The sequence below is a fragment of the Colius striatus genome, chromosome 26 (assembly GCF_028858725.1).
Source record: "Colius striatus isolate bColStr4 chromosome 26, bColStr4.1.hap1, whole genome shotgun sequence".
Classification (NCBI taxonomy): Eukaryota; Metazoa; Chordata; class Aves; order Coliiformes; family Coliidae; genus Colius; species Colius striatus.
This window is the reverse complement of record NC_084784.1, coordinates 3,285,614-3,311,376: the sequence shown is the minus strand read 5'-3', so window position 1 is coordinate 3,311,376 and position 25,763 is coordinate 3,285,614. Positions and strand designations below refer to the sequence as shown.

General features: G+C 65.8%; 2 protein-coding genes across 2 annotated transcripts; one reads left to right on the top strand and one right to left on the bottom strand.

The window, feature by feature from the left end:
• The first annotated feature begins 3,785 nt into the window (after nucleotides 1–3,785).
• GLI1 (GLI family zinc finger 1) lies at nucleotides 3,786–19,534 on the top strand. Its single transcript, XM_062015554.1, has 12 exons — nucleotides 3,786–3,807; nucleotides 12,748–12,892; nucleotides 13,065–13,183; nucleotides 14,044–14,239; nucleotides 14,448–14,610; nucleotides 14,712–14,813; nucleotides 14,928–15,068; nucleotides 15,224–15,373; nucleotides 15,885–16,049; nucleotides 16,496–16,747; nucleotides 16,880–17,159; nucleotides 17,397–19,534. Exons 2-12 carry the CDS (start codon nucleotides 12,804–12,806, stop codon nucleotides 19,532–19,534), a joined length of 3,795 nt encoding a protein of 1,264 aa, XP_061871538.1. The 5' UTR covers nucleotides 3,786–3,807; nucleotides 12,748–12,803.
• An 806-nt stretch (nucleotides 19,535–20,340) lies between these two features.
• DCTN2 (dynactin subunit 2) lies at nucleotides 20,341–25,018 on the bottom strand. The gene is made up of 14 exons (XM_062015475.1): nucleotides 24,842–25,018; nucleotides 24,283–24,351; nucleotides 22,756–22,852; nucleotides 22,597–22,658; nucleotides 22,298–22,396; nucleotides 22,042–22,202; nucleotides 21,803–21,950; nucleotides 21,659–21,724; nucleotides 21,541–21,579; nucleotides 21,354–21,431; nucleotides 21,190–21,261; nucleotides 20,959–21,061; nucleotides 20,773–20,864; nucleotides 20,341–20,681 (listed from the first exon to the last, which is right to left on the bottom strand). Exons 1-14 carry the CDS (start codon nucleotides 24,875–24,877, stop codon nucleotides 20,595–20,597), a joined length of 1,209 nt encoding a protein of 402 aa, XP_061871459.1. The 5' UTR covers nucleotides 24,878–25,018; the 3' UTR covers nucleotides 20,341–20,594.
• Nucleotides 25,019–25,763: the final 745 nt, after the last annotated feature.

The window sequence follows — 25,763 nt, the reverse complement described above, 5'->3', positions numbered from 1 at the left end:
CGTGGGGGGAGGCTGTGCTGGGCGCTTCCCCTTCTCCAGGACTGTGTCTCTCGTGGGGGGTGTGGGGGGAGGGTTTTGCTTGAACCGTGGTGTGGACAGATCCCCTTTGGAAAGGTTGGGAGGGAGGGAGAAGGGTCTCAGCCCAGGGAGCGGGGGTTGTGTCCAGAGAGCACCTGAGGTAGAGCCAAGGTCATGTCACACTGCCCGAGGCTGAGCTGTGGGTGGTTGGTGACTGGGCATCCCTGCCCTGCCTGCCAGCATCCCTCTGGTCCCGAGGTGATCCCATGATTCTGGTGCTTGTGTTCCCCTCTGTGTGTGAGGAGGGGAGGGAATTGGCTTTGTTCACATTCAGGATGTCTGGGAACAGTCTGGGACTCTGGTTCCCTGAGAGCAGGGTGAGATGTGGGATGTGTTTCCCCAAAGTAGGGGACAGGAGGGCATGGGGACAGTCCTGCTTTTTCTCCCCTCCTGCAACAGATCTTCCTGCATCAAGTTTGTGCCTGTCCTTGGGAACAGGCTGAACGAGGCACAGCTCACAGGTCTGGAGGATGAGGATGAAGAGTAGGACTTTTGTCAAGAACCCCAAAACTGGAGTGGCTTGGACAGTCCTCTGCTCCTGGGAGGACATGGAGCTGTGAGGGATGGCTTTTGCTTCCTGGCCAGGTCCTGGCTATTTCCCTGGGGTTTTGTGCTTTTCTTCCCTCCTCCTCACCCCACCAGTCAGGTCTCCTCCAGCCCAGTGCCTCCTCACAAGCAGATCTGGCTCAGACTTTGCCTTGAGGACCAGACTAAAGGTACAGATCTCTTGTTCTGTACCTCTCCTTTTGCAGCTATTACTACTTCTGCAGTAGAGGGTTCTGCAACCCTTGGGACTCCCTGGTGCTCCATCCTGTCTTCCCACCCCTCTAATAAAGATCCCACTCTGCCTTTGCCTCCTGGGACTCATCTATGCCATGTGCTTTTAATTTATTGTAATACTTTGGTGCAGCTTCCCTAATAAAAGGGGTGGAAATGCAACATCCAGGCTCTGAGTGCTTTCTCCTGGCACCTCCTGCATGAATGAGGGTGGGGAAAACGGTTCTGCTTGGCAATAAAAGGTCTTATTCCTGGCTCAGGTCACTCAAGGCCCCTGTACCTGGCTGGGGGTGCAGCAGCAGAGGAGTTGCAAGCCCTGGGTAGCTGAGGGCAGCACTGTGCTGAGGTGAGGAGGGATGAGATGTTTCTGGGGCTCTGCTTTGCCAGCATCTTCCCTGGGGCAGTAAATCTGTTTCCCTGAGGGGTGGGGGCTGTGGGAGTCGCTCCCCACCCGTGTGTGTGATGTTGCTGACTCACTGACACACTGACATGCTGCCCCAGAGCTGAGATGCTGAGCTGGCTGAGGGGATACCATTAAGTCTTTAATCTGGTTGATCATCTTGGCCCTGCTCTGAGCTGCTTTAACTTTCCTAACCAGGAGGCCAAGATTACCCATGGGGTGGGGGGATGTGGGGAGGGGCTGGAAGTGGATGGGAGGAGCTGCCCAAGCCTTGCTTTCTACTCAAGGCACTCACAAGTGGTGGTAAAACAGAGCTGAGCCTTTCTGGCCATGCAGATGGTCTCTTGGGAAGAAGTGGGTGAGCTTTGGGGTCAAACCCCAGACCCTGGAGGATGGGGGGTCTGGCAGGGCTGGTCCTGCACGGTGCCCAGTGCCCTCACAGGCTGGTCCTGATGGCTTATCCAGGGTCACACTCAGCTCAGGAGTAAATCTGCTGAGCTGCTTATGCCTCTTACAAAACAGGCATCCAGGCAGCCCCTCACCTGCACCCACCACCTTGGCCCTGCCTTGGTGTGGGGAGGTGATGCTGTGCACCTCGGTCCAGGGCACCCTGAGACACGGCTGTAGCTGTTCTCCCCTTGTGCCAGAGGAACTGTGCAGCATTGGCACCTCCTCTGGGTGCTGGGGCCTGCCTGAGGAGCAGACACCCCTCCTCAGCCCATGCTGTGTGTGGGGGATGACTGACAGAGAAGGGTAGGACAGTGAGGAGGGAAACTGAGGCAGGGAGCAATGGCTGGGGCCCTTTTTGCTCTGGGGAGGGGTCTCATGAAGTCCATGCAGAGGGTGTTTCCCAGAGCTGTGCTGTGGGTCGTGGGCTGGGCTGGGCTGTGCTGAGTGCCTGTGGTGCGTGATGACACACAGGGGCACAGGGAGGACAGGCTAATGCTGAGGGAGGCTGGGTGCCCACAGCAGGGGTAATCCTGTAAGAGGCTCTGAGGTCAGGCTGGGTGTGTGGCACAGCTCCCATCACCTTTGAGGCTCACACTGGACATGGAGCAACAGCATCCCAGGGAGCAGGATGGAGCTGGGGAGCAGCTGAGCACTGGGACAGCCTCAGAATGCACATGCCCCCATCAGAAACGTGCCTGAGCTCGTCTGGGGAGCTGAGCACGCACAAGGTGGGGGCACAGGCTCCCTCCTGGCAGCTCTTCTCCTGCAGAAGCCCTTGGAACAGCCCCTTGCCAAGCCCCATTCCCGCTCCAGCCCCGGTGGTCCTGCTGCCCTGGGGTGGGATCTCGAGGCAGCAGGTTCGTGGCTTTGGACTGTCCCAGCAGTCAGGGAGCACAGACTGGGGGAAATGGGGTGCTGTAGGAAGCAGGAGGGTCCCCAGACCTAGGCAGGTCTTGGGGAGGTCACCCTCATCCCCAGTGAGCCCTGCTGGTGAGGACACGTTCTGGTCAGGGACGGGCGGACGCGGCTCCTCCCGTCTCGTTGCCACCAGAGGGAGCTGCCCCACAGCCCCTCGAGCCCACGCGTGGGGCCGGGACGCCCAAAGATGCTTTCGGCTGCCTTCACCCCTGCCAGGGCTCCCTGAGATGGGTTTGACTCCCTTCACCTCTGCCAGGGCTCCCTGGGATGGTTTTAGCTCACTTCACTCCTGCCACGGCTCCCTGGGATGGTTTTGGCCTCCTTCACCCCTGCCAGGGCTCCCTGGGATGGATTTAGCTCATTTCACCCCTGCCAAGGGCCCCCTTTGCCCGTGCCAGGGGTGCTCAGTGATGCCCAGGGCACCGGCACAGGTTCCCCCGACCCCAGCGCTGTTTGTGGTGCGCAGGGTGCCCGGCAGGGACGGTCACCAGGGACACCCCGCGCCCTCTCCACCCGCCCCCCCGGGAGCTCAAACCTCTCCCAGCCGGGGCAACGGGAAGGGCCGGCGTGGGGCAGGACCGTGGGAGCCTCGTGGGTGCGCACACGCGAGTCCGCTCCACACGCACCCAAACGGGCTCCAAACCGCGCTGCGGGGAGGGGGCAATTTGGGGAGGGGGCAACGCGGGTGTGTGTGGGGGGGAGGCACACGCGTGGAACGGCCCGTGGAGAGGTGCGGGGGTGGGGGCGGCCCCGCTCGCGCGTGTGCGTGTGCGCGGGGGCCCGTGGCCGTGTGCGTGTGCGTGCGTGTGTGCAGGATCCAGCCCGGGTTTTCGGAGCGGCCGCAGCGTTCCCGGTCGGGGTCTCCCGTCCCGAACGCTCCCGGCGCCGCCGCCGCCCAAGTCGGGACCCGCCGGTGGGACCGGGACGCGCCGCCCCCCTCCCATCCTCCCGCCCCCCGTCCCCGTCCCCGCCGCAGCCGCTCCGCCAAACTTTCTGTCCGGGCTCCCGGGGCGGGCCGGGGAAGTGCAGGGGGGCACCGTCCCGTCCCGTCCCGTCCCGTCCCGTCCCGTCCCGCCCCCCCCCACCCCCATCCCCCCCTCCCCAGCCGCCCGCCCGCGTCCCCCTGGATGTGCCGCTTCTCGCCCGCCCCGAGCCGCAGCCGCAGCCGCGGGACCCTCCCGGAGGTAGGAGCCGTCGGGCGAGTCGGGGCCGAGGGTGGGAGCTCGGAGGAGCCCCCGCCACCCCCCACCCCACGCCGTTACCCCGGGGGGCTCGGGCAGCGCCCGTGGGGGGGCTCGTTCCCGTTCGCGCGGCCCGGGGGGGTCCCAGCGCGGGGCCGGGAGCCGGGGCCGAGCGCGGTGGGACGGGGCGAGTTGAGCGTTACGGGGTGGGGGTCAGGGGGGGATGGGGAGGGAGGAGGGGGCTCCGCGCGCCCCGTCACGTACACTCGCGCTCACACCCCCCCCCACGCCCCGGGAGCCGCGGGCGGCCGCTGCGGCCCCTGCGAGCACGAGGAGGGGGGCGCAGGGGAGGGTGGGGGGACAGTGTGATGGGCTGGGGCAGGGTCCCGGGCTGGCAGCCCCGGCTCCGAGGCAGCTCAGCTCCTGGCCCCGTGGCCACCGTGGAAGTTGCAGCCCTGGCCCCGAGTGACGCAGCAGCTCCGGGGCTGGCGACGGGCAGCTGCTGGCCAGACACGGCCCTCTCAGCCCGGTGTTGGGGCTCCTCCGGCTGCCTCGTGGGTCTCTGCAGCCTGGGTTGAGTGGCCCAGGGCTGGCTGGTAGGGCCATGGGCCGGGTGGCCCAGCCTGCGTGCCCCGTAGCCACAGTGGGCAGCTGTATCCCTTGCCAACCGAGGCCTCTGGGCAAGGCTCCGAGGGGAGGAGGAGGAGGAGGGTTTGGTGCTGGGACAATGGGTGCTTCTGCCCCCCTGACAGCTTGCCCAGGCCGAGTGGGCAAGTGTCTGTCAGGAGAGAGTCAAGAGGAGACTCTGTGCAGCCCAGAAACAGCAAAGTGCCCAGGTCCTGGTGCAGCTCAGCTTCCCAGCCCTCACCCCACAGGCCCTGGGGCTGTGCCTCTTCCCTTCCCAGTGTGGGCTGTAGCAGAGGCTGCCACAGAACAAGGCTGCCTGGACCTCAGGAGGTTCTGGTGAGAGTTTATCAAGCCTCTCTGATTTTGAGGGGAGGGCAGAGCTGCTCTTTCACATCACTTGTGGAGCACGTCGAGTCCTTGCCTGTGCTGGTTCTGAGTGCCCATCAGTTGAGGTGCTGGCTCTGCCTGACCCCCTGGTTGGCATGAGGAGCCTGGGGCCAGAGGCCAGGGTCAAGTGTGGCACAGAGAAGCAGAAGGGAACAGATATTGCCAGGGGGAGAAGCTCCTGAGCAGGGCATTGTGAGAGCTGGGCAGCTCAGCCTGCACTTGAGCATGAGCTAAGGCAGCTTATGTACACACAGGCCTGTGGAGAGAATCACCCTCTGCGTGCCCTGGGCACACATGTGAGCTCCAAATGGTCCTTCAGCACAAGGAGAGGCAGCTGGCACTGCAGGGACAGCCTGAGGGGCTGCTCCCCTCTCACCAGCATGGAGCTGATGCAGAGGATTCAGCTGCCTGGTGACTGGGGCTGGATGGCTGTGGCATGGACAAGGCTGTGCTTGGGCTCTGCAGAGCTGGAGTGAGGCTGAGCTGTGAGGAAGTTTCCCTGCAGGGGAGTCAGGGTGGGCACCTTGTGATGTGCACTGGCAGGGCAGCCTCAGGAGGGGTGCAATACCCCCTCCCACCTCTCCCACACGCTGTAGGAGTGTGTGTACCCCTGCAGACCCCACCCTGCCTGTGCAGGCACCCTCACCTCCACCTGCACATGCCCAGACCCCTGTGTCACCTGGCTGTTTGTGGTGGTCTTTCCTTTCCCCTTCAGGTCACTGAGCCTGTTCTTGTCCATCTATCCCCATGTACTAGAAGAGGGAAACCCTGAGTGTCTGGGAGTTGATCAGGAGGGAGAGCACCCATCCAGCCAGAACATCCCCCAGCAGTGTGTGTGTGTACAAACCTCAGGACAGGGGCAGAGGAGCCTGTTTGCATCTGGATGTACACAATCATCTTCCTGGTTGGTGTTTTGCATCCATGGGGCTGGAGTTTGGCTGTGTGCCTCAGTTTCTCTTGCTGTCATCTCCTGTTTGGGAGCCTCAGTGGTGTGAGATCCCACTGGGTGAGACTGAGGGGGCTCTTGTACAGAAATGCTCTCAGGAGCACAGCAGAGGTACCCAGCCCAAACCTTGTGGCACATCAAAACCCTTCAGAAGCTGCAGGGTAACAGGGTGAACAGCTGATAAAATAACTGCCTTGGAGTGGGGAGGAAGGCAAAGGCAGAGTCAGGTTTCAGCTCTGCTGCAGCCAGGTCTGGGGCAGGGGCAGGATGGGGATGGGGCTGTTTCCAGATGTGGTGCAGCCCCAGTGTCAAAGCTCCCAGCCCTGATTTAGGGGGAGCAAAGCCCTGTGTGGGGAGCCATGGAGGCAGAGAACGTGGCTCTAAGTGGTGGGGTTGTGGATGGAAAGAGAGACTCAGGGAGCAGGGAAGCAGCCGTCTGCCACCCACCTCCCCCAGCACCAGGAGAGACAAAACGTGTCCCAGGAGGCAGAGCAAGGGGTGGCTGAGGAGCAAGGGGTGGCTGGGGAGCAAGGGGTGGCTGGGGAGCAAGGTGTGGCTGGGGACTTCTGGGAGCAGCCTGAGGACCCTCCCACCACCACCTCTCAGTAGGCACAGGGGGTCTCCTGCCCCAGGTGCTGCTCCTACGGAGCTTCACGCTCATCGTGTCAACACACAGGCAGCTCCAGGGATTCAAAGGGATTGCTGCCCTCTGTCAAGCCCTTTAATGACTGGGGAAGTCCCTGCCAGGCCCTGCACATCCTCCCCTTCCCATGCCAGGAGGAGTCCTGCAGGAGGGAGCTGCTGGGGTGGGAACAGGCTCAGCGTGAGACACCCTGGGCGCAGTGGAAGGGCAGCTGAGGCCTGGGTTGGAGGGTGATGCCAGGGGAAGGAGCAGAGCCTGGCAGCAGCTCCCACAGCCATCATGACTCAGAGCTGGGCTTTTATAGGTCCCACATGTTCAATTTTGCCATTTCCCTCCAGCCCTGGGAAGGAAGGGGGAAGCATAACAGTTTCTTACAGCAGCTGCTGCTGTGTTTGCACCCTCCCCTCACCCTCACCCCAAAACCTTGCCCCCACCCTGCCCACTGAAGGTAGGGGGGCCGGGGAAATGGCTTTGTGTGAGCAATTTGCAGGGTTAGTGTGCTCTGGGGGCCAAAGCAAACAACATGCAAGCCCCTGACAATTGCCTGCCTGCCTGGGGACCACCTATCAAGCACCAGCACTCCTGCCTGGTTTTGCCACGGCTTCCTGAAGCGGCTCAGGCTGTGGCTGAGGGCCAGCAGCTCCTGTCTTCCAGGGGGAACAGGCCTGGGGAGCGTGGAGCTGTCAGCTCCCACCCCACAACCCACCTCCACGAGCTTGTCTCAGCCCTGGGATACGCTGGAGCCCGAGCAGCCAGGGCTGGAGCTGAGGCTGGCTCAGCTTCCCCTCTCCCACAGCACATGTGTGTGTGTGTGTGTGTGTCAGGGTGCCTTCACGTGTCTAGAGGCATGTCAGTGCATGGGCCTGAGTGGGTGTGGATGTGGGAGAGCGAGGGGATGGGTTGTTTTGGCCCCCTCCTCTGAGATGCAGCAGCGTCAGGGCGGTGGTGAATGAACTGGGGCTTGCAGCAGGTCGTGCTGCTGGAGGGGTGGGTGGGCTGGGGAGGGACCTCTGCTGCTTGCTGCAAAGATGAGGGAGATGAGGGATGTGTTGGGGCTGCTGAAGGTGGCAGCCAGGGCTGGAGAAAGGAGGAAGGGAGGGAGAATCCAGTGAAGGCTGTCCCACGTGTGTCCTGGCATGGATATCTCTGCCCCTTTCCCTCCACACGTGTGTAAACTTCCCCCTGAAGCTGGTTTTACTCTGCCTCATCTTTTCCAGGCAAGGGACCACCTTGGAATGAGCTTGGCAGCCCACACCAGCATGGGATCATGACCCTGAATCGTCCCCCTTTCAGACCCCCTGAACCTGAAGCAATGTGCTTTGTGGCAGCTGCAGTCCTGGGCAGATTAGCTGCCCCATGCAGAGGAGCTTGGGCTGGCCCTAAAGGCCTGGCCTGACAGTGGGGTCAGATGCATAGAGCAAAGCAGCTGGGAGGGAGGTCTGTGCATCAGTTCTGCTGGAGGCTGAGGGGAGAAAGCCTGTGGGGTCAGGGGGAGGCAGCTCCCCAGTGCAAACTGGCCTGGCCCCAGCTCGGTCCCAAGGCAGGGAAAAGGGGTCTGTTCCAGGGAGGAGTTGCACCCTCTTTGCTCCACCATCAGTGGCTTTTCCCCACCCTCAGTGGTGCCAGGGCAGGATGGGCAGTGTGCAGGAGACATCAGAGCTGGGGAGGAGCCTGTTGCCACTGCCAGACCCCACTTGTCCTGGAAGGCTGCTAGGATGTGTCCCACTTGATCCTGGACTCTTGCTTGGCATGAGAAGCCCTTGGCTCCCTGGCAGCTCTTTTCCATCCTTGCTACTTGGCACCTCAGTCCTGCTGCTCAGAGGGACCCTCTGCCCTCCCCCTGTGCTGTGGCTGCAGAACTGCCCCAGCTCCAGCTGAGCTGCTGCTCCAGTGCCTGCAGATCTAAAGCCACATCAATGTTTTTCCTAAGGCCCTGTAGGGTTAAACCAATTGGGCATGTGGCTGACCTTGGGTCACAAGGCAGCCGAGGGAAGGGCTGCTGGGGGATGGATGTTGGCAGGGCTCTGTGACTGGAGGCAGCTCAGGGGTTTGCCTACACCAGGGCTGGAACCCACCTCTCTTGAGGGGGTGAAAAGGCTTGGGCTTGATGATCTCAAAGGTCTTTTCCAACCAGAATGATTCTCTGATGTGCAGAGGTGGCCTTGTGGGGCATCTCCCCAGCCTGGCTCTCTGGCAACCCTGCTTTCTGCCTGCCTCTTCCTTCTGCTCCGTCCCCCACCCCCAGCTCCTTCAGTGAGGGAGGGTTTGGGGTGCCTGGCCTTGCAAGCAGAGCAGCTCCCTCCTAACGACTTGTTGTAGCTCCCCAGCTGCAGCTGCAGCCACACACATGCACGTTCCACCCACACGCAGCAGCACACATGCAGCAGCCAGCACACTCCCACCCCCCTGAAACCCACCCCCCACCAGGCCACACAAATCCCTCTGCACAAGATGCAAACCCATAGGGCCAGGCTGGTGCATTCAACGCCGAGCTGCAGACACAGAGCCCTCCCCCAGGCCCCCCACGCCGGGGGCTGTGCTGGGGCGGCTCGTGATGGATTGTGCCACACACAGCTCAGCGCTGCTGCTGCTGCTCCCTGCGATGGGAGCTGGGCTGCCACGGGGCTAATCCAAGCCTGACATCACATTCCTCCACAGTGGGACTCCGGGGGTGGTTTAACCCTGCCGGGGCTGGGCCAGGGGGAGGATGTGATGGGGACAAAGTGAGCTGGAGACAGGGACCCCCCCCCTCCCCTCCCCATTGCAGCTCTGTGCTGGGCTGTGGTCCCGGTGGGAGCTGGCGTGGGGGTGGGTCTCTGTCTGCAGCCCACCTCCTCTTCCTCTCTGCAGCCAGGTTTGCTGAGGGTGATTCCCCAGCCAGCTCCAGCATCCCTCAGTCAGGGCATCCCCACCATCCTGCTCTCTGCAGCTCCTCTCACTCCCCACCAACCCCCCCCAGTTCCCCAGTGTCCTGAGGAAACTCGAGCCACATGACAGATTTTTTAGATGTGTTTGCAGGAAATAAAAGGCAAGGAGCTGGGGGCAGGGAGGGAAGGAGGGAAGGAGGGAGGGGGTGGCCGGTCCTGACCCCCTCCTGTGCAGACGTTTGGAAGTCTGGAGCTCAGCCCCTCGCTTCAACCGCTCCCGGCCGCTGGCTCGAGCTCCTTGTTTTCTTGGCAAGAGAGGAGGAGGAATGTGTTTCAGTTTGAGTTTCTTGGCAGGAGGAGACTGAGGGAAGATTCCCCTCAATCCTGGGCTGCGCCTGGCTCTCAAATTTATGCCCATAGGCTGCGACTTGGGTGGGCTGCGGGCGGCAGCGGGGGAGGCGAGGCGGCGCGGGGCGAGCTGCAGGCTGCTTCCCATTGGCTGCCCTCGGCCTCAGCCCCCTCCAGCTCCCCCTGCTCGGGGGGCCACAGAGGCCTGGGGAGCCCCTGGAGCCCCCATGGGTTGAGGGGAGCACGGTGCAGTGTGTGTGGGGGACGACTTTCAGCCCCCCCACCTCCCCGACCCATCCTGCGCGGTGCTGGTGGCACTGCCACGGTGCCCAGCTGGCGTCTCGCTGCTTCCAGGCTGACCCAGAGGGGACAACCAGGGTTTGCCAAGCTGGGGCTGCTCACTGGGTTCCTCTGCTCTGCCTGGCATCAGGGAGGAAGGGCTGTGTTGGTGCCTTGGGACTCTGACCCTCCCAAGGACTGGGGGTGGTGGGGTCCTGAGTCCCCCCAGGCTGTGTAGTGGGTGCTGAGGGGGTATCACAGGGTGGTGGGGGCTGGCAGGACCCTGCAGAGCTGCTGCAGCCCCTGCTAAAGCAGGTTCCCCTCGCTCAGGGGGCACAGGAGCGTGGCCAGGGGGGGTGGTCGCTCTGCAGATGAGTGATGGGCAAGGCACAGCCAGGCAAATGGGACTAACAGCAAGGCAGAGGGGACATCACAAAGACCAAAGGTGGATTAACCCTTCTCCTGGAAGCTGCCCCATCTGCTCAGAACTCAGGGCAGCAGGTCCTGAGCCCGTGTTGGTGATGGCTGTGGGGTGGTGGGAGCCAGCTGGGCCCTGGGGCAGTTGCTCAGGTGATGCTCAGGGAGCTGAGGTGGTGGCTCGAGGGAGGGGGAGACAGGCAGCTTTGGCTTTGCTGAGCTCCAGGCAGCCCCCCAGCATCTCCTGCTTGCACAGGGACGTGGCTGCATGTGTGGGGGGCGGGAGTAGGGTGTTGTGGGCGACTCCTCAACTGGACAAACCTCATGAGGGACTCTCAAACCTCTTCATTAGACGCTGTAGTTGGGCTGGGGGGCAGCTGAGGGGCTTCCCCTGGAGTAAACCCCCAACCTCTGCTGCAAGGCCCAGGTAAGGGGCCCTTTCTCTGCCACCTCTCCCCCCCCACACACCTCATTTCCTACTCATCTCTCTTTCCTTTGCCTGCCCCCAGCTCCACCACCATCCCTGGTACCTCCCTCCCCTTTCCCTGCCCCGTTGCCCCCCCCCCCTCCATTCTTCCAGCCTGACACTCTCACAAAGCCCCTGGACGAGCTTTCAAAGGGGCAACTCATGCGGAAGAATTGCTGCCCCCCTCAGCTCCCCCAGCCCCTGCCCCTGCTCCAAACCCAGCCCAGCCCCTTCCCAGCAGGGTGAGGGGCTCCCACTCTCCCAGGCCCCTTGTTTGGGGAGATTCCCTTGGTCTCTCAAAGGGGGGAAGCTGAGGGGGGCTTGTTCCCAGCACCACCCACATGTGCCTCTACCCTCACCCTGGGAGGGGGGGAGGATTCTCCTTCCAGAGCTTCTGTCCTTCATGTGAACCCCTCAGGACAGTGCCCATGGGGGAGGATGGAGCTGTGGGCCAGGACCTGGGGTGCAGAGGCTGAAAGCACAGCTGGGGTTGGTGACGTGCCCGTGGCCGTGGGACCCAGGCACAGGGTAGGAACCTGCAGGCAGGGATGGGACATGGGCTGGGCTGAGCCTTGGGGCAGGGGGAGCTGTGTGTGGGTGGGATGGGGCAGGGTTGGAGCCTGCAGGCAGGGTGAGGACCCACGGGCAAGGCAGGGCTGGGTGAGAGCTGCAGATGCTGCCAGGAGGGCAGAGCAAGGTGCCAGCTGGGGTCCTTTGACCAGGAATGGTTCTCATCATCTATTGTGCCTGATTTTTGCCCTTCACAGCTGTGTGTGCAGCAGGGGGCAGATGTTTGGTGGGTGTCTGGGTGCACAGGGTGTGGATTTGCATCCCCCTCGCAGCAGACCCTGCAGTGGGCTCTTGGGACTCTTGCTGGGGCAGGACCCTCCTCATCCAGTGCCAGGCAGCAGTGTGAGGCGGCACCCAGGGATGCTTGTGGTGGGTGGCCACTTGTGATGGTGTCACCACTGTGCTGAGCTACCAGAGGTGGCCTTGAGCTGGGCAAGGGTCTGGTCACTGTGGCTTGTACCAGAGGCATGGTTTTACCATCCCTGGCTCCACAGACCAGCCCCACCTCCCTCCCAGGGACACACAGGGCTGTGCCCCAGGTGGGGAACAGGGAAGGGAGCACGGGGATGTGTGGGTGTGGGAGGGGGCAAGGGAAAATGCCAGGGGTCACCACAGCAGGGTGAGGGACCCCAAAGTGTTTGGGGATGCAGAGATGTTCATTGGTGGGGCTGCACACAGAGGGCTGTGTGTGGTGGGCTGTGCATGCAGGGCTGTACATGGTGGGCTGTGCATGCAGGGCTGTGTGTAAGGGGCTGTACATGGTGGGCTGTGCACGGTGGGCTGTGTGTAAGGGGCTGTACATGGTGGGCTGTGCATGCAGGGCTGTGTGTAAGGGGCTGTACATGGTGGGCTGTGCATGCAGGGCTGTGTGTAAGGGGCTGTACATGGTGGGCTGTGCATGGTGGGCTGTGTGTAAGGGGCTGTACATGGTGGTCTGTGCACAGTGGGCTGCACACAGAGGGCTGGTACATGCAGGGCTGTGGTGGTCTGTACACAGAGGGGCTGCACATGGAGCTCTGTGCTTGGTGGGCTGTACTTGGAGGGCTGTACACAGGGGGATGTGGTGGTCTCCACATGGGGAGATCCCATGGAGCTCTGCACTCGGGGTCTGCACTGGGGGCTCTGCAATTGGGGATCTGCACTTGGGGGGTCTGTACTCATGGGGGTCTGCATTCGCGGGTCTGTGCACAGGGCTCTGCACACAGGGGTCTGCACACAGGGCTCTGCACACAGGGGCTGCACTCGGGGGTCTGCACACAGGGCTCAGCGCTCGGGGTCTGCACTCGCGGCTCCGTGCGCGCTCCCGCGGGGCCGCGGCGCCCCCTGGCGGACAACACCGAAACTCTCCCCCCCCCCCCCATGTCCCCCTCCCCCCATTTTTCTCCCCCTTCAGGCCGCGGCGGCCGCGAGGACCCCGCTGAGCCCCCCGAGCCCCGACACGGCCGAGCCATGTTCAACCCCGTCAGCCCCCCGGCTGCCGGCTACTCGGAGCACTGCTGCCTGCGGGCCCCCCCCGGGCCGGCCCCCCCCAGCCCCGGGGGCACCAGGTCGGTGGCAGCCCCCTCCCCCCAACTTTGGTCCTGGCAGCTCTGAGCTAAGGGGCACCCGACTTCACAGCCAGCCCTTGGCTTCAGGGATGCTCTGGACGTTCCCTCTCGCCTTGTGCCACCCACCCTAAAGATTTTCCCTCCCCCTCCTCATCTTTCTCCTCCTGCCAGGCTTCGATTTCCCCCTGTGCCACCAGACAAACCTCATGAGCAGCCACCGTGGGCTGGTGCCCCAGCACCATGGGCTGGTGCCAGGCAGTGAGCAGCCAGGCGCTGCTGAGGGTAAGGCTCCGGGCTTGGGGTGGGCTGAGCCTCCTACAAGGGGCTGAGGCTCCTACAAGGGGCTGAGGCATCTCCTGGAGATGGGTTGATGTCTGTGGGGTGTCAGTGTTGGGGGGCTGGGGGTTGGGCAGGGCTGGAGCAGGGAGGAGGCTGATGGAGCTGCAGGTGCCTTTGCTGGGACAGGGATGCTCAGGGGGGTTTGTGCTGCTCGTGGCCAAGGGGATCAGGCCCTTCACTTGGGATGCTCTCACAGAACCAGGGAGGTTTAGGTGTCAGGAAGCATTTCTTTACCAAAAGAGAGGTCAGACACTGTGAGAGGCTTCCTAGAGAGGCACCCAGTGCCCTGGGCCTGTCAGCACTGAAGTGCCACCTGCACAGCACCATTAATAACATGCTTTGACTTTTGATCAGCCCCAGACTGGTCAGGCAATTGGACAAGATGATCATTGCAGGTTCCTTCCAACTGGAGTCATTCTGTTCTTCTCTTCTCTTCTCTTCTCTTCTCTTCTCTTCTCTTCTCTTCTCTTCTCTTCTCTTCTCTTCTCTTCTCTTCTCTTCTCTTCTCTTCTCTTCTCTTCTCTTCTCTTCTCTTCTCTTCTCTTCTCTTCTCTCCTCTCCTCTCCTCTCCTCTCCTCTCCTCTCCTCTCCTCTCCTCTCCTCCCTTCTCTCCCATCCCATCCCATCCCATCCCATCCCATCCCATCCCATCCCATCCCATCCCATCTCAGAAGCCAACCAGCACACTCAGGGTCCTCCCCCAGGCTCCAAAGCACCGGGTTTGTGTCCTTGGGGTGTTCCTTCAGCCTCCTAAGCCCCAGGCTGAGGGGAATTCCCCCTCCCCTCTCTGCTGCCACCGCCAGGCTCACGGTTCTCGACGCCCCGTGGCGTGGGCAGGCTGGGCAAGAAGCGGGCACTGTCCATCTCGCCTCTGTCAGACTCCAGCATCGACCTGCAGACCGTCATCCGCACCTCCCCCAACTCCCTCGTGGCTTTCATCAACTCCCGCTGCGCCTCGGCCGGCGGCTCCTACGGCCACCTCTCCATCAGCACCATCAGGTGGGCTCCAGGCCTCCAGACCTCAGCCCTCCCCACCCCTGACCACCTTGTCCATCTCAGAGCCTCAGTTCCCAGCTCGGGGAAGGGGGAAGGAAGGTGGGAGCAGGGTGGGGACGGTGGGTTGGGGGAGTTCAGACGCTTTGGGATCTCAGAAAGAGCCTCAGTTTCTCATCTCTGGCTGCTGGCATCTGCTTGTCCCTCTCTGCAGCCCATCCCTGGGGTACCAGAGCTCACCCAGCCAGCAGAAGGGCCAAGGCCACCTGTACAGCCACACCACTCCCACCCCACCCTGTAGCTCCCACGAGCATCTCCCCACCCGCCCAGGGCTCCTGCACCATGCCCCAGCTCGTGGCACCCTCAAACACTGCCAGGTAAGGGGAAGGGGGAGGTTTGGCACCCATAGAAGCATCCTACAGAAGTGGTGGTGCAGTGGGCATCTCGGTGCTGACTGCTTCCCGCTTTGCCCTGGCAGCAGCTGAAGTTGGAGTGGAGCCTGAGCAGCCCCTTGACTGTCAAATACCCAGAGGAGAGATCTGAAGGTGACATCTCCAGCCCAGCTTCCACAGGCACCCAGGTACCCCCCCCAAGCCTGGAGCCCCCCACAACCCCTGCTCCCTCAGGTGTCCCCCCAGCAATGGGGAGCACCGAGGGTCCTACCTGGGAGTGCTGATGTGGCTCTGCTCCTCAGGACCCCTTGCTGGGGATGCTGGACGTCCGAGAGGACCTGGAGAAGGAGGATGGGAAACCCGAGTCTGAGACTGTGTATGAAACCAATTGCTACTGGGATGGTTGTGCCAAGGAGTTTGATACCCAGGAGCAGCTGGTGCATGTGAGTCAGGGCCTGCCTGGGTACACCCAGACCCAAAAGCTGCCTCTGGTGTCCTCACCTGCCACCCCAGTCCCTCTGCGTGACGTTGTCCGAGCACACCCTGACCCCTCAGTACCCTCCCCAGTGCCACCAGCTGATGCCCCCTCTCTCCTCAGCACATCAACAACGAGCACATCCACGGGGAGAAGAAGGAGTTTGTGTGCCACTGGGCAGCTTGTTCCCGGGAGCAGAGGCCCTTCAAGGCTCAGTACATGCTGGTGGTGCACATGAGACGGCACACGGGCGAGAAGCCTCACAAGTGCACGGTGAGCTGGCAGCAGCCGTGGCAAAGCCTGAGCTGAGCTGAGCTGAGCTGAGCTGAACTGAGCTGAGCTGAGCTGAGCTGCTGGGGGGTTGGAGCCCAGCAGAAGTGTGAGCTGGCACCTCTGGTGTGTGGCAGGCAGGGTGGTCAACAGCAGGGTAGTGTGTGAAGAGGGGCGTTGATGGGTGGCAGACCAGAGCCTGTGGGGTCAAGGGCATGGCAGAGGTGAGGAGGCGTGTGACAGGCTGGGTAGATGCTGAGGGGATGGGATGTGTGTGTGAGGAGGAAAGGCTGCAGCCCTGGGGCTGCTCAGCCTGGGGAAGAGAAGCCTGAGCCAGGGGAACCTGCTGGAGCAGGGGCTGGGGCTGGAGCAGCTCTGCAGGGCCCTTCCCACCCCACCAGTGAGGGGTCATGGGTAGGGTGAGGGGCTGTGTGGGGCTGTGTGGCCGTGCCCCTGAGGTGGCACAGGTGCTACTGGAGGTGTGTGCCATGTTTCCCCCTGCTTGCCTGCACAGTTTGAGGGCTGTAACAAAGCCTACTCCCGCCTGGAGAACCTCAAGACTCACCTGCGCTCGCACACGGGGGAGAAGCCGTATGTGTGTGAGCACGAGGGCTGCAACAAGGCCTTTTCCAACGCCTCTGACCGAGCCAAGCACCAGAACCGCACCCACTCCAACGAGGTACAGACCCAGCTGCACCCTGATCCACCCCTTGTGCCCCTCAGTAACCCTCTGCTCTGAGAACTCTCCATCCCAACTCCATCCTTACCTCCCTGCTCCCTTCCTCGGTCACTGGTGTCCCCACCTTCACTCCCCTGCCCTGTGCCCCCCTCCAAGGATCTGCTGGAACCCTCCATGTGCCCCCTCCAAGGCTCTCCTGGAGCCCCCCATGTGCCCTCTCCAAGGCTCTGCTGGAGCCGCCATGTGCCCTCTCCAAGGCTCTCCTGGAGCCCCCCATGTGCCCTCTCCAAGGCGACTCATCCTCTTTGATCCCTTCCCACCCTCATCTCCCTCACTCCAGAGGGAGGGCATGGGGAGGTTGTTCCACACCCAGCTGGCCCATTGTTGGAGGGGATCTCTGGTCAGAACTCACCCCCTCCCTGCCCCCTTTTGCCCTGCCCTGGCAGAAGCCCTACGTGTGCAAGATCCCTGGCTGCACCAAGCGCTACACAGACCCCAGTTCGCTGCGCAAACACGTCAAGACGGTGCACGGCCCCGACGCCCACGTCACCAAGAAGCACCGAGGGGACGCGGTGCCAGGCCGTGCCTTGCCCACCCCCGCTGCCCACCCCCAGGACATGAAGCAGGAGAAAGACACAAACGGTGTCACCGAGGCCAGGAAGGACGATGCCAAACTCCTGCTGCCCGATTTGGCCCTGGTGAGGAGCTCAGGAGGGTCGGGGGTGTGCCAGGGGAGTCGGTCGGCACGGGCAGGGTGGCTGGTCGCGTTGTGCCCTGGCTGTCTCATCTCTCTTTTCCCCCTCTTTGCTCGGTGCTTTGGGTGCCCCCAGAAGCCTCAGCCCAGCCCGGGCGGGCAGTCGTCCTGCAGCAGCGAGCGCTCCCCGCTCGGCAGCACCACCAACAACGACAGCGGCGTGGAGATGGCCGGCAACGCCGGCGGCAGCTACGAGGACCTGTCCACCCTGGAGGACGTGGTGCCAGGGGAGCCCATGGGCACCTCGGGGCTCATGGCCCTCCACAAGCTGGAAAACCTGCGCATTGACAAGCTGAAGCACATGAGGCAGCCGCCGGCTACCAAGAGCCTGAGCCTGCCAGCCGTCCCTGGCGCCGGTGAGACTCTGCTTCCCTGTCCCTGCCCGGCGCGGGGCTGCTCCCACGGGCGAAACCGGAGGGGTTCCCCTGCTGTCCTCCGGCTGCTGCTGCGGGCTCCCGGCTCTCAATGCCGACGGCTCCGAATTACCTTCAGCTTCACCTTTGTCGCCACCACCCCGATCCCCTCGCCACGGCTCGCCCGCGGCTGCCCGTGCCCCGCCGTGCCGGTAACTCTCGGTCCCCCTCTCTCCTCAGGCCTCTGCGGGGAGCCGCCCGGCACCGCCGCGCCCGCCCCGTCTCACCGGCGCCTGGCCGAGCCGTGTGCGCCGGAGCCGGCTCCGCCGAGCGAGCGCCGGGGCAGCGGCACCAGCAGCGTCAGCTCCGCCTACACCGTGAGCCGCCGCTCGTCGCTGGCCTCGCCGTACCCGCCGGTGCCCGCGCTGCCGGACGCCTACGAGCCCGCGTCCCCGGACGACGCCACGGGCTGCGGGGGGCTGCCGGGGCTGGGCACCCTCAGCCCGGCGCAGCGCTACCGCCTCAAAGCCAAATACGCCGCGGCTACGGGGGGGCCGCCCCCTACCCCGCTGCCCGGCCTGGACGGGGCGGGCTCGGGCTGCCGCGCCGGGGACTACCCGGGGCCGGCCGAGCCGCGCTTCCTCGCCAACGGGCTGCCGCGGAGCCGCAGCTCCAACGGCTACCCGGGCTACGCCGCCCCTCCGGCGGCGCCCCGCCACGGCGCCCGGCGTGCCAGCGACCCCGCCCGGCCGGCCGCCGACCCTCCGCCCGTGCCCCGGGTGCAGCGCTTTAGGAGCGCGGGGAACGTGAGCGCGCCGGGGGCCGCGGGCAGGACTCCGCTGACGCCTTTGGGGGGGTCGGATGCCGACCCCCGGCGCCACGTCTTCTCCCCGCGCCCACCCAGCATCAGCGAGAACGTGTTCCTGGAGAGCGCGGGCGCGGGGGCCGGCGTGTTGGACGTGGAGCAGTACCTGGGCTACCCGGGGGAAAGCTTCCCGTGCCAGCCCGTGGAGCTGCAGTGTGAGGGTCTCTATGGCGGCGCCCCCCGGAGCGCGGCGGCTCTGCCCCTCAGCGCGGGGGGGCACGGGGACGTGGAGGAAGGGTTCCTTCAGGACTTCAGCCTGCCTCAGTGCCAGCTGGACCAGCACTTCGCGGGTGTGAGCGATGCCGGCGGGACCCTGCCGGCGCCTTGGGACGAGCCTCCTCCCCGGGGCAGCGCGGACGCGAGCTCTGGGCAGCTGAGCGCCGCCGCCCTGCCCGGGGGTCACTGTCACCCCCCAAGGACTGAGTACCCCCTCCCCGCTCCCTGCGGGCAGCCCCCCAAAGCCGTGAGCTCGTGCCAGGGCGGCGGGTTTTCCGCCGGGCACCGGCTGAACCGACTGCAGATCAAATCTGAGCAGCGGTACCCGGCGGCCGCCCCGGCCCTGGCTCCCTGCCACAGCGCCAGGCTGCCCGGGCACACGCAGCCCCCCGCGCCCTTCGGCCGAGCCCCGGCTGGAAGCGGCTACCGGCCGGAGGAGCCGGCGCCCGTCGGCTACCTGGGCGTGTTGAGCCCCGGCACGAGGAGAGCCCCGAGCCCCGGCGTGCACAGCAAGGAGGGGATGGTCCGCAGCTACGTGCAGGCTCAGCAGGAGCTGATGTGGGGAAACCAACTGGCCTCCAAGGGAGGCGAGGCCGGCGTGGGGCTGGGCACGGAGCGCGGGCAGTGCCAAGCCCTGCAAGCGCCCCCTTACCTCAGCCCCAAGTACTCTGCTTACCAAAGCAAACCGGGTCACCTCCAGGGCCTGGCGCAGACCCCCCACCCCGGCAGCGCCCCGTCCTTCGTCCCCCAGCTGCTGCCGCATCCCCCGGCTGGTCCCAAGCCCCCCGGTCCCCAGAGCAGCCTGAGCTACGTGGGCAGCCTGAGCCTGGCTCAGCCGGGTCACTCCTACGAGGGGGTGGCAGCCGCCTCCCGGAGGGTCCCCCGCTTGCCCCCCGCCCACCCCGCGGCAGAGGGGCCGGGTCACGCCCTGCTGTGTTACCCAGGGCAGGTGGGCAAAGGGGGGCAGAAGCTGCTGGGGCAAACAGCAGCGAGCTGTGGGGGTCCCGGGCACTACGGCGGGGGGTTGGAAGGACTCAAAGGCAGCTCCTGTTATTACCCCGATGTGGGGGAGCAAGTGGCCAACAGCCTGGACTCCTTGGACCTGGAGAACACGCACCTTGACTTTGCTGCCATTGTGGACGACGCAGAGACCCCCATGCTGCTGCCTGGGCCCCCCAGCCCCGACTCCAGCCTCTTGTTTCCTGCTTCTGGAGGTGCCAACATGGCTGTGGGCGACATGAGCTCCATGCTGAGCACCCTGGCAGGGGAGAGCCATTTCCTCAACTCCCTGTCCTAAGCAGGAGGTTGCAGCCATCGGGGGAGGCCCAAAGCACAACGTGGGCTGAGGTGGGAAATGCCTTTTCACGTGCCTGGTGTGGGACAGGGGGGGAACACCCTGGGGTCTCCCTTCTTCCAGGCTCTGAGCATCAGTGGATGGATGTTGCTGGGTGAAGCCACAAGCCTGATGAGGTGCTTTAGGTCACCTGGTTTTGCTGAGCCCTTCCATTCCAGTGCCTGGAACCTTTCCCTGCCCTCTGGGCAAAGTCTTAATGTTGAAACCAAAGAGTCTGGGCCGGCCCCATCCCAACCTTCATCCCATCCTGACCTTGCCTTTGTCAGGCCTGCAATCACTCCTTGCTGGGTGAGCCCCCCACTGCCTCCCCCCAACCCTGCTCAAGGAGGGCGAAGGGGGAGGCGATTCTCTGCCCCAGGGATGGAGGCAGGATGGAGGGGGGGGTGCAGGGGGTGCCCATGTCACTGTACATAGTGTGTGGATGTGTCTGTCTCTGCCGGGGGGGCTCAGCCTGGCTTTCCTTTCAGTTGAAAGCAGCAGCAGTGCCCTCCCCCCCCCATTAAACCCTTTCTCAGGGGACTGTGAGCTGTGTGCCTTATTAACCCCAGCTGGACCCCTCTGCTGTGCCCACCCACATGAGGATGGGGATGGAGAAGGAGAAGGGGATGAGGATGATGGCGATGGGGAGGCACTGGAGCGCCAAGGGCTGGTTCAGGGCTCACACCACCCCCTGCCACCACTCTCACGAGACCTCACTGCTGTGAGGTCCCAGCGGCACCCCAGGGCCCAGAGATGCCCCACAGACACGCTTTGAGACGAGCTGTTTATTGGGGTAAACCTGGGGGGGGTACAGAGACCCTCCCCCCACCCCAAAGTGGGCACAGAGGGGTGGGGAAGAGCCCCACTCCCAGCCCCTAGGCTGTGCAGAGGCAGAGCTGGGCTATGTCCAAGCAGGGCTGGTACCTGCAGGATGGGGGGCAGGGTGGGAGCCCCCGGGGGTGACCAGGGCCCAGGGGGGTGGTGGGTGCCTGGGTTGGGCCTGGGGAGGGTCTCCAGGGCACTCTCACTTCTGCAGCCGCTTGATGCGGGCGTCGATGTCGGCAAAGTTGTCCTCCACGATGGCCAAGTTCTCCTTCATTGTCTTCTGCACCTGGGGGGGGGTGGGGAAGGGGTTGAGCTGGGGGGCACGATGGGGACTCCCCTACAGGGGGATCTGATGGAGGGATGCTCCCAGGACCCACCTCTGCCAGCAGCACGGCGTTGTCCTTGAGAGCAGCAGCCACCTCCTGCTGCGTGGTGTCCAAGTGCACCAGGACCTGCCCGAACTGTGTGGCTGGGAGGGAGCAGAGAGCTCAGCGTGGGCTGGGGGAGGGGGAGTGGGGAGCAGAGACCCCCCCGTGTGCCCAGCAGCCCCTGCAGCCCCTCACCCTGCTCGTGCAGGTCCCGCAGCGTCAGCAGCCTCTGCACCACGTCGGGCAGGGTGCTGGCCACGGGGTCCCAGCGCTGCAGCGTCTCGTAGAGCTGGTGGATCTGCGGAGGGGGGCGCAGCAGCCGCGGCAGGGAGGGGGTCAGCACAGGCCAGGGGGGCCCTGCACAGCCCCCAGCCCAGGACAAGGGACAAGGGGCGGTGTCGGGGTCCCCCGACCACCAGCTCCCACCTTGCTCTGCGTGTCGGCGTCCTGCACCGTGCCCTTGTGCTTGGCGATTTCATTCACCTTCCCCAGGACGCTCTGGGCGGGGGCAGCAGACGGGAGACCCCCGGCTCCAGCCGTGCCCACCCCCCCCTGCTGCCACCCCGGGACCCCCAGGCCCTGCCCCTCACCTGCAGCCGGGCTTCCACCTGCTCCAGCACGGCCACGTCCAGCAGGTTGACCTTGGCCTGCAGCACCTGCACGGCCTCCTGCGGAGGGGGCTGGGGCTGAGGGACCGCTGCAGCCCCCCGGGGGCTGTGCCACCGGTGCCACGGGGGAAGGGACCCCCACCCCCCACAGCCCCCCAACCCCACTCACCACCAGGCTGGTGCCCTTCAGCCCCACCAGCAGCGGGTTCTGCGGGGAAGGAGGCGGCGTGAGCCGGGCAGGGGGCTGGGGCAGGGCGCGTGCAGGGGGTGCAGCCCCAGCCCCTCACCTGGCCGTCGGGCTCGCACTGCAGCGTCGCCTCCAGCTGCGCCAGGCGCTTCTCCAGCTCGGCCACCTGCGGGCAGGGGCAGGGGCTGAGGGTGGCACGGCCCCCCCGCCGGGCTGGGCCGCAGCCCCCCGGCCCCGCGCCCACCTTGGCCGTGTGGGCAAACTGCTCCCGCTCCGGCCTCCAGAACAGCTCGAAGGTGACGGCGTCGGCGGCGGGCGCCGCGGCTCCGGACGGGCTCTTCCCCGGCGCCGCTCTGCCGCACTTGGCCACCTCCAGCTGCTGCAGCAGGCGCCTGGGCGAGGGGGGACGCGCGGGTGGGCACGGGGCTGCCCTCACCGCCCAGCCCCCAGCCCCCAGCCCCCAGCCCCCAGCCCCACGCTCACTTGGCCAAGGCTCCGTCGGGGTCTGCCAGGTCGACGGCGGCGGCGGGGCCCAGCAGCTTCTGCAGGTGGCTGCAGAGCAGCTGCTGCTTCAGCCCCTCCAGCTGCCGCGCCAGCGCCACGGGCGTCAGCTCCTCCTGCGCCGCCGTGTCCTTGGCCACGCTCTGCCGGCACCGGGAGGGATCCCAGAGGCAGGGTCAGCCCCGGGCTGGGCTCTCCCCGGGACGGGACGGGGCAGGGCTGGAGGGGACGCGCTCACCTGGATCTGCTCCACCTCCCGCACCAGCTCCTGCACCTCGTGCTGCAGCCGCTGGTACCGCTGCTGCGGCGTCTCTCTGGCACCCGGCCCCTCGCCCAGCTGGGCACAGGGATGGGCTTGGACCCGGCTGCCCTGGCCCGTGGGGGGGGCAGAGGGGTCCCGAGCCGCTGGAGGAGCCACCCCCCAGCACCCAGAGGCCCCGTCCCCACGAGCCCAGAGCTGCCTCCTCACCTCCCTCCCTGCTCACAGCCCGGGCTGGGGGGATGCCGTGGGGGCTGTGGGCTGGGTGCTGCACTCACCATTTCATACTCCCCAGCCTTGTAGCCCGTTGTCCTGGGCTTGCTGATGCGGTCGGAGAAATCTGGCAGAGCAAGAGCTGGGTGTCAGCCCAAAAGCCCCCCCTGGGCAGCCCAGTGGCACAGGGACCCCCCCGGCCGCCCCCACAGCCCCCAGCTCACCCACACCCTCGGTGCTCAGGTGCTTGTCCCGGAACTTCTCGTAGGCAGCGTTGGGGTTGATGATGAGATGCTCCACGCTGGTGCTGCTCAGCTCCTCCTGCACACACAGCGCTGCCCGTCAGGGACACGCGGCCCCGAGGCTCTGGGGGGCAGCTGCCGCCCCCCACGCTGCCGGCGCCGGGGGGATGATGGCGGCCCCATCCTGCCCAGCACAGGGGCACAGCCCCAGGGACTGACCCACGGGGACGGTGCCTGGCGCAGGGGCTGCTGGGGCGGCCGTGGCTGTTGGCTGCTGGGCACGACCCCGGTTCCTGCCCCCCGAGGGGAGGGTCCCGCGGGGCCAGAGGGGCGAGTGACCCCCGGGACGGAGCCCTTTGGGCAGCCCCACGAGCAGCAGGGTGCTGACAGCCAGCCTGGGCTGTCCCAGCCCCCACGAAGCCCACCCTCCCCTGCCGGGGGTCTGGGGAGCCCCGGGGAGCTGCGGGGGCCGAGCAGGGGGGAGGCAGCGGGAGCGGCGCCGGGGGGTCCCGTCCGGCGGGGGGCGCCGCCAGCACAGCGCAGGGATCCGGCGGCCGACGCCGGGCTCTTACCAGCTCCTGGCGTTTCCCGGGGGTGAGAAAGGCAGAGCAAGGTTAAGGAGCAGAGTGGGGGGGAGAGAGAGACAAAACAGGCGTCAGGAGGTCGGGCGGCGGCGGCCGCGGCACCCGGGGGCTGGGGGCACAGCGTGGCAGCGGGACGTGGCCACGGGATGGGGGTGCCACGGCCCGGCCCCGGCTCCCACTGACCCCCCCCAGCCCCACGGGGGATCGAGGCCACCGGGGCAGCCTGGGGCTGAGCTTTGGAAGCGGGGGGGGGGGGGGGTCAGGGGATGCCGGGGGTCCCGCAGGGAGAGGAGGGCAGCACGTGCAGGCAGGGCAGAGGCAGAGAGGGTAAGGGGGAGCGGGGGACTGCAGCAGCAGCAGCAGCAGCAGGAGCAGCAGGAGCAGCAGGAGCAGGAGCAGCAGCAGCAGCAGGAGCAGCAGGAGCAGGAGCAGCAGCGGCAGCAGAAGCAGCAGGAGCAGCAGGAGCATGCACAACCCAACCCTGGCACAACCCAACCCTGGCACAACCCGACCCTGGCACAGACGGACCCCCAGGCACAACCAGCCCCCCATCACGCCCCCTCCCCGCATGCAGCCCCAGCAGCAGCACCGGCCTTACTTGTGCAAACTAGTGTCCAGGCCGGGTGGGGAGCAGGGAGGGGAAGAGCGGGGGAAACGCCGGTCAGTGCCGCGCCCGGGAGCCCGGACACAGCCGCAGCCGCGGGACAGGAGCCGGCGGCGGGGAAACACCCCGGGAGGCACCGAGCCGCGAGCGGGACCGCGCCGGGAGCCGCCAGCACCCCACGGGCCGGCCCCGGAGGCTGCTCGGGACCCCCCGCAGCCCCCAGCGAGGGCCGGGACGCGGCAGCGCGGGGGCACGTGCGGGATGGGCGCTGCGGGACCCCCGCTCGCCCCCAGCCCCCGGCACGGCCCGGCCAGGCCTTACCGCCTCGAACTCCGCCTGGTCGTCCTCGGGCAGGTCGCTGGTCTCGTAGACGTCGGGTTCATTCCTGGCCTGGGGCACAAACGGGCTCCTCATCCCTCTGGACTCCCCCGAACACCCCACTCACAGCCCCTCCTCGGCCCCCAAATGCACCCCAACCTCCCCCGTGCCCCCCTGACACCTTCCACTCCCCTGACACCCCCCTCCAGTCTCCCCAAACCCCCCACGGACCCACCCAGAGCCCCCCCCAGACCCCCTCGGTCCCCTCAATCCTCCCCAGTGCCCCCCAGTTCCCACCGATCCGCTCAGCCCCCACGATCCCCCCCTTACCTGAGACACCCCCGATGTCCTCAGACCCCCCTCAGACCCCCCCGACGTCTTCAGACCTCCCCCAGACCCCCCTTCCCTGGACACTCCACATCCCCCCCCAAATCTCATCCTCTCCTTGGCTACTTCATCCCCCCCCAGACCCTTCGATCTCCCCGGACCCCCCCAGACCCCGCTGCCCCCCCTGTGCCGTCCCCAGGACCCCCCCGAATCCCCCCCCCGGTCCCGCACTCACGATTCCGGGCAGATCGGCGTATTTGGGGTCGGCCATGGCCGGGGGCGCTCACGGCGGGGCCGGGGGGGTCGGTACCCGGGAGGGGGTCGGTGCCGGGGGTCGGTACCGGGGGTCGGTACCGGGGGGTCGTTGCGCGTCTCCGGCCGCCGTCGGGCGGGGCTGATCTCGCGAGAGCGGCGCGCGGGGGGCGGGGACGCGCGCGGGGGGCGGGGACGCGCGCGGGGCTGCGCGAAGGGGAGGGGGCACGGCGGGGGGGGGGGCGCTGGTGGAGGGGCACCGAGGTCACAGGAGGACAAATGGGGGGGGAGGGAGGTGGGAGAGACACGGGAGGACACGCGTGGGGTTCCCCACTCACAAGGACTGGCTCACCCCCGGGGTGGGCGTGTTTTGGGGGGGTCGGGGTCGAGGGGGGGCGATGCCCCCTGACTGCTCTGGGCTCGGCAGGACAGCCAAGGACACGAGTGTGCGCGGTCTCAGCGCGGAGGGGGTTGATTTTGGGCGGGGGGGGGAACATGAGTCAGGATTGCCGGCGTCCCGCGTGGGGGAGAGGGGCTGTGCGGGTGGGGAGGGGATGTTGGCCCTGTGCCCCCCCGTCTCCCCTCCCATCCCCCTCCATCCCCAGCCGGGGCAGGGTCTTCGTTCTCCTGCACCCCCCCCCGCAGTGAATCAGCAGTTTGGGAGCCGGTTCCCAGGGCCGGGTGTGTCCGCTCCCCAATCTCTCCGTCCACCTTAAGAGCCGAAGGCAGCTCCACCTTAACGCTGGGGGGGGAGCGTGTGCGTGCGGGGGGGCGGCCTCCCCCTCTCTCTTCCCCCCCCCCGCCCCAAACACCGGTACCGGGGCTGCAGTGGCGACAGCAGCGCGGTCACTGGAGCAGGGGGCAGCAGGAGCGCTGCGGAGCATCCCCCAACCCCCCCCCGGCAC

What these genes read in the sequence shown, in the direction of transcription:
- GLI1 (XM_062015554.1), top strand. Translation starts at nt 12,804, where the DNA reads ATGTTCAACCCCGTCAGCCCCCCGGCTGCCGGCTACTCGGAGCACTGC. An exon ending in CCGGCCCCCCCCAGCCCCGG is followed by an intron (nt 12,893 to 13,064) that starts GGGCACCAGGTC and finishes CATCTTTCTCCT; the next exon opens with CCTGCCAGGCTTCGATTTCC. An exon ending in CAGCTTCCACAGGCACCCAG is followed by an intron (nt 14,814 to 14,927) that starts GTACCCCCCCCA and finishes TCTGCTCCTCAG; the next exon opens with GACCCCTTGCTGGGGATGCT.
- DCTN2 (XM_062015475.1), bottom strand. Translation starts at nt 24,877, where the DNA reads ATGGCCGACCCCAAATACGCCGATCTGCCCGGAATC. An exon ending in ACCAGGCGGAGTTCGAGGCG is followed by an intron (nt 22,853 to 24,282) that starts GTAAGGCCTGGC and finishes CTGTGTGTGCAG; the next exon opens with GAGGAGCTGAGCAGCACCAG. An exon ending in AGGCTGGGGAGTATGAAATG is followed by an intron (nt 22,397 to 22,596) that starts GTGAGTGCAGCA and finishes CCCTGTGCCCAG; the next exon opens with CTGGGCGAGGGGCCGGGTGC.